Here is a 5591-nt window from a genome sequence, read left to right on the forward strand (position 1 = left end):
AAGTAATAAGTTGTGAGGAGACATGATACACAACCATAGATACCGAGGGGTCCCAACATACCACGATCCTAGCTGTACTGTGGTGGTCGTAGTTACCAAAAAAATTCCACCCCTGAGGGACTGTTCTAGCAACCCTTCCCGCATTAGCCGATAAAATATGTGTTTCCAAAAACGCTCCAAAAAGTGGCCTATGGATCAAAATCCAATCCTTTGTAAAGTCCTGACGTCTGGTACTATTCAGACCTCTTATATTCCACCCAAAAAACATCGATACTTATTAATGTGAAGTTGTTGTGACCTTGCGGCCACTCTTCCTGCGACTAACCAGGATAAAGGGTGCTTCAGTTTCTGCTTCTGTCGGACGATCAGGTGACGGCTCAACTGACCTGACAGAGACGGTCTTCTCCATATTCTCATTCCCCTCATTCCTATGGTCCGACTTATGCTCCTCACCAGCAGAGATAACCAGTTCCTCCCTAATCTCTTTAGTTTTGTCCAGCGTCAGTACCTTGTCTCCCAAATCAGGAACTGGCGCAAGATCTGGGCCTGATTTCTGTTCTGGAACTACACCATCAGAGTCTCCTTGGACCACTTCCTCACTCTGTGACGCCACAATCGCAGAGGAAAGGCCACTCTCCTTAACCTTCCACACAAGATGAGGTGGTTTTACATTCGAGGAACTCTTAGACAAACGTCCAAGTGATCGTCCTTGCCTTGAGCGACGATGTAACCTAGGTCTACTCCACGACCGCGACCTGTTCCTTCTCCGCATTAGCGAGACAGTGGTAGCTGTCATCTTGGGACATCGAGCTGTGTCGTGACCGTACGCTCGAAACTCAGTGCAACGAGGAGGAAGCCATGGATAAGAGACATCCACTTCCACCTCCCGACCATCAGAGAAACCCGAAATTACCTTCGATGGGAGATCCTTAGTGAGGTCAAATCTAACAAGCACCTTGGCCACTTCAAAATTTTCCTTGCGTTCTGTTTCAGGTGCTAACGCTACAAGCTTACCAACTGCAGTGGCTAGCCTACTGAGACTTTGCCTGTTAAACAACAGATACGGGACTCCGCAGAATTTAACAGCAATAGTCGCTGACGTAATAGGGGGAGATTGAGGTGTAAATTCTGGCGACCAAGGAGAAACAACACATTGGGTGCCCCGCGATATTCCAGACATTGCAGCCCAACAAGATTGCTCTGGTCCGAGGATTTGTAACTCGCAACAGGAAGGCTCCATTCCCTATATTGTGCACGAATATGCGAGGACCAATTCGAGCCCATAGAGCATTCACAACTCCAATAACCCGTCCCATATCTAGAGGGTTACCATGAAATTGAGCAAAGACAAAGTCTTTGAATTCTTCCCTGGCAGCTTCTAGATTGTCGTCTGGAATTAGAACAAATGGAACACCAGTGATGTGCACTGTAGGAGATCCCAACTCCTCAAGCTGGGAAGAGTCACCAAACAAACTAGTCCAACGCTTTCCTGGAGTGGAGGAAGTTGGAACAGAGGATACCGCCTGACTAGGAAGCACAGGAGGAGAACCAGCGATACCCGGAGATACGTTGCCAGAAGCAGGAGCCTCAACAGCAGCAAGGGAAGGACCGGCTGATACAGGAGGATTGCTCAGATCCAGAGCCGAGGACGAAGCGCCAGGGAGGATGGGATCTGAAGACGAAGGATCCGCAGGGATAGGAGATGGAGAAGAGATCTCTGAAGGTTTTGGAGCTTCACCAGCAGCGGTCACGACAGAAGAAATCTCCATGGGGGAGGGGGGAGGGCGAGATTTGGATTTTGGGTGGGAAGGAATCGTCGACAAAAGAAACTGAATTGTTGACTCTTGAATAATCGACAACATGGTACATTTACCATCCTGTATTATTCATCAAAAGTTATAGAAAACTATGTTACCAGCCATATAATACACAACTTTCAATTTTATCAGAGTTTTTGCTTAAATGGATTTTAAAGTTTCAAATTTTGAAAGCTTTAGTACTAAACTGATACAAAAAACAATAAAATCAAATCACCTAAAAATCAAACGAAAATCACTAAGTACTTGTTGTTTCAATTTTCAGTTTCTTTAAATTCAATACTTATTAGTAGTTTTATGTTTTATTACTAGTTCTTAGACTAATTGTGTTTCGTTTTTACACGTTATATACGCAATTCGTTAGCAAAGTCACTCTTTATAAAAATGAATTTTTGATTATGATGTGAATGTCTAAAAATAATGAAATTATGAAAAAGTGAAAATATTAAAACAGCGGTATATAATATATATGTCATCACATATATTTTCTAGAAACTCAAGATTGGTATTTCTAGGACCACTCTGACAAGTCACACATTTGACAGTAGTGTACAAGATTGGTATCAAAATGTATATGAGAATCCCCATGAATTTGTTAAAATAATTTTCTATGAATCATCATATAATATATTTCCATGAGAGTGATCCTTAGATAGTTAGATGACAATCTAAATCGTTGTTGACGGGAGAGAGAGAAAGAGAGAGAGAAAGTCGCCGTTGTAGTCGCTCCGCCTTTCCGGTTGTCCTTCCGGCGGCGGAGAGGGCTCTGTCCTTTTAGTTTTCTTCTTAGTAGTTTCTTTTCAGTCTCGCTCCTTGTTTTATCGTCGTCGTCGGTTGGGTGACTCTCAAAGGTGGTTGTTCCGGCGATTCCTCGGCGCGTGAAGCAGAGATCTGTCGGGTGGAGGTTGCTGGTGAAGGCTCATGTGTGGACGTTGGAGGACAGCGTAGAATCTTGGCCAGATCTGGTGGATCTGGGGAGGCGGACTTCGTTTGCTGTTTTGTCACCGGCGGCTTGTGGGTATCGGAGAGCAGTGAGGGCTGAAGCTTTCTTCGACGAGCTTTAGTGGTCGGATTTGGTTTCTTCTTCAAATCTTACCTCTCATTCCAGCCACGGCGGGTCTTGCAGCAAGGGGTGATGTCGTTTTTTTATTTTTCAGTCCGACCAAGGTTTGTGTATGTCTCGTAACTTGATGGAAGGGATGCTGCTACTTCGAACTTGCACTGCAAGGTGATGATATGCTAATCTATGCTCCAATCTCTAATCCTTAGATGATTAGCATTCTGGTTATTGTATAGTTAGTTCGGAGAACCATCTATTTCGCCGGTTATTGTAGCTTCATAACTCTTGGACGGGTCAGTCGGATGTATTGTCCGTTTTAGGTTTAGGACCGGAACAGTGAAAGCCGGAAAGACTAAGCTTTTCTGACGATGCGCCTCTGGATGTTGAAGCTATTGAGACAAGTTCTACACGTCGATCATGAGGATCTCATAGCTAGGATTTGATTTGTTTTCAGTATTGGTTTAGGTCTTCTCTGTGTTAGTATTTGTTTTCGTGTCATAGGGTCATTGTAGGTGGTCTAAGAGATGATTTCACTTCGAGTTGTGATGTGTTATCTATCTCGTTGTGGTTAAAAAATGCAATGGTTATCGATTAGGTAGTGTTGGTTCCGTCTGGTGTTTCAGGGTTGTACTTGATTAACCATTGCATTTGCTTTTGGTCCAATTCTATAGAGGCGAATGTAATGTACCTTGGATTTGGTTTTAATATTTTGGTTAATGAAAAGTTGATGTTGAGCAAAAAAAAAATAGTTAGATGACAAGATTGCCGTTTAAGTTTATCACCCAGACTTAATAAATATGAAGTCTTTGGAAACTCACGAAAGTACATTTTCCACAAAACGAAAATTTCCACGAAAATAGATTTTCCATGAATCTTAGTTAAACAAAATAATTTCACCTCACATGCCTAATATTCCTATATACTAGTCACTCTCATATATCTAACACGTGTATTTATCTACTCCAACTAGTTTGAAACTTGGAATACAAACAAATGACACCATTCACACGCTAAGGTCAGAATTGTATAATAATCAATTAAAGCATATCATATTGTGTTACTCGGTCGAGACTTCTCGACAGTTATAAAATATCACTTAAATATTGACCGAGACTCACGAACTGCCAAATCCATTTAATTAATTAGGTTTTTTTCTTGCTATATATAGAACTAAGTGGCACTCTCTGATTCCATATCAACTAAAGAGAACTAAAGATGAAGCCAATCTCCAACACCAACGAAGAATTTGAGATGACGCTGAAGAATTTGACTTGGAACGTGAAGCAAATACAAGACAACTTGTTAGAAGAGATAATCACACCCAACACAAATACAGAGTATCTCAAACGTTTTCTCCCCGAGAAGTTCGACAAAGAGCTCTTCAAGAAAAACGTACCGATCGTCACCTATGAAGATATTAAGCCTTATCTCGACCGTATCGTTAATGGAGAGTCATCCGATCTCATATCGGCCCGACCTATCACCGGTTTCTTGCTAAGGTACATATATAATAAAAAAAACTTTCTATATATAGTATTTTTTATTTTCTAAAACAGCTACATGCTTAATTGACGTGTAATATTTTGTAGTTCGGGAACTTCAGGAGGAGCACAAAAGATGATGCCATGGAACAATAAGTACTTGGACAATTTGACATTTATCTACGATCTTCGAAGTCAAGTAATAACCAAGTAAGTGTAACATGTTTTTCTTATATTTTTTGACGATTTTTATTTGGACCAGATCATCAGACCGATGCTGACAAATCTCTTCTTGCTCTGTTTAGGCATGTGAAAGGTCTGGAGGAAGGAAAAGGGATGATGTTTCTCTTCACTAAACAAGAAATCATGACTCCTTCTGGCTTGCCTGCTCGAGTCGCAACCAGCAGCTATTTCAAGAGCGACTACTTCAAGAACCGGTCATCTAACTGGTATTACTCGTACACGAGCCCTGATGAAGTCATCTTATGCCCCAACAACACCGAAAGTCTCTACTGCCATTTGCTCTGTGGCTTAGTCCAAAGAGACGAGGTTGTGAGAACGGGTTCCATCTTTGCTTCGGTCATGGTACGAGCAATCAAGGTCCTTGAGAATTCTTGGGAGGAGTTGTGTTCAAACATCCGATCAGGTCAGCTCAGCAACTGGGTCACAGACTTGGGTTGTCAAAGTTCTGTGTCTTTGGTCCTTGGAGGGCCACGTCCTGAATTAGCAGACGCAATTGAAGAAATTTGCAACCAGTCTTGGGAAGGTATAGTCAAAAGACTCTGGCCAAACATCAAATTTATTGAAACCGTTGTTACGGGTTCAATGGGACAGTACGTTCCAATGTTGAACTACTATTGTGACGACTTGCCTCTAGTTTCTACAACTTACGGCTCCTCGGAGACTACATTTGGGATCAATCTAGATCCTCTGTGCAAACCTGAAGATGTTTCTTACGCTTTCATGCCCAACATGTCTTACTTTGAATTCATACCTACGGATGGAGACAACAACGATGTCGTCGACCTTGAAGATGTGAAACTTGGATGCACTTATGAACCCGTGGTCACAAATTTCGCTGGTGAGCTTTAAAACATCGATCATGACTTCACTAAGATGCTTGTTATATGTTTTCTTACATGGTTTTACTAATGTTTGTGTATGTTTTTTTTTTTTTTTTTTTTTTTTTTTTTTTTTTTTTTTTTTTTTTTTTTTTTTTTTTTTTTTTTTTTT

The 5591-nt window shown here is 41.5% G+C and overlaps 1 protein-coding gene across 3 annotated transcripts in view; it reads left to right on the top strand.

Moving 5' to 3' along the window:
• LOC104735330 (4-substituted benzoates-glutamate ligase GH3.12) overlaps positions 1-5591 on the top strand; it is a 22014-nt gene that overhangs the window by 15369 nt on the left and 1054 nt on the right. Inside the window, exons 1-4 of one of the 3 annotated variants that reach the window (XM_010455093.2) lie at positions 1846-1863; positions 4046-4376; positions 4467-4568; positions 4664-5439. In XM_010455093.2, coding sequence (XP_010453395.1) covers positions 4093-4376; positions 4467-4568; positions 4664-5439 — 1162 coding nt within the window. In that variant the 5' untranslated portion in view covers positions 1846-1863; positions 4046-4092. Of the gene's footprint in view, positions 1-1845; positions 1864-4045; positions 4377-4466; positions 4569-4663; positions 5440-5591 lie in introns of those variants that run through there. The other 2 variants (XM_010455094.2, XM_010455092.2) reach the window with 2 other exon arrangements.

Source organism: Camelina sativa, chromosome 13, assembly GCF_000633955.1.
Source record: "Camelina sativa cultivar DH55 chromosome 13, Cs, whole genome shotgun sequence".
Classification (NCBI taxonomy): Eukaryota; Viridiplantae; Streptophyta; class Magnoliopsida; order Brassicales; family Brassicaceae; genus Camelina; species Camelina sativa.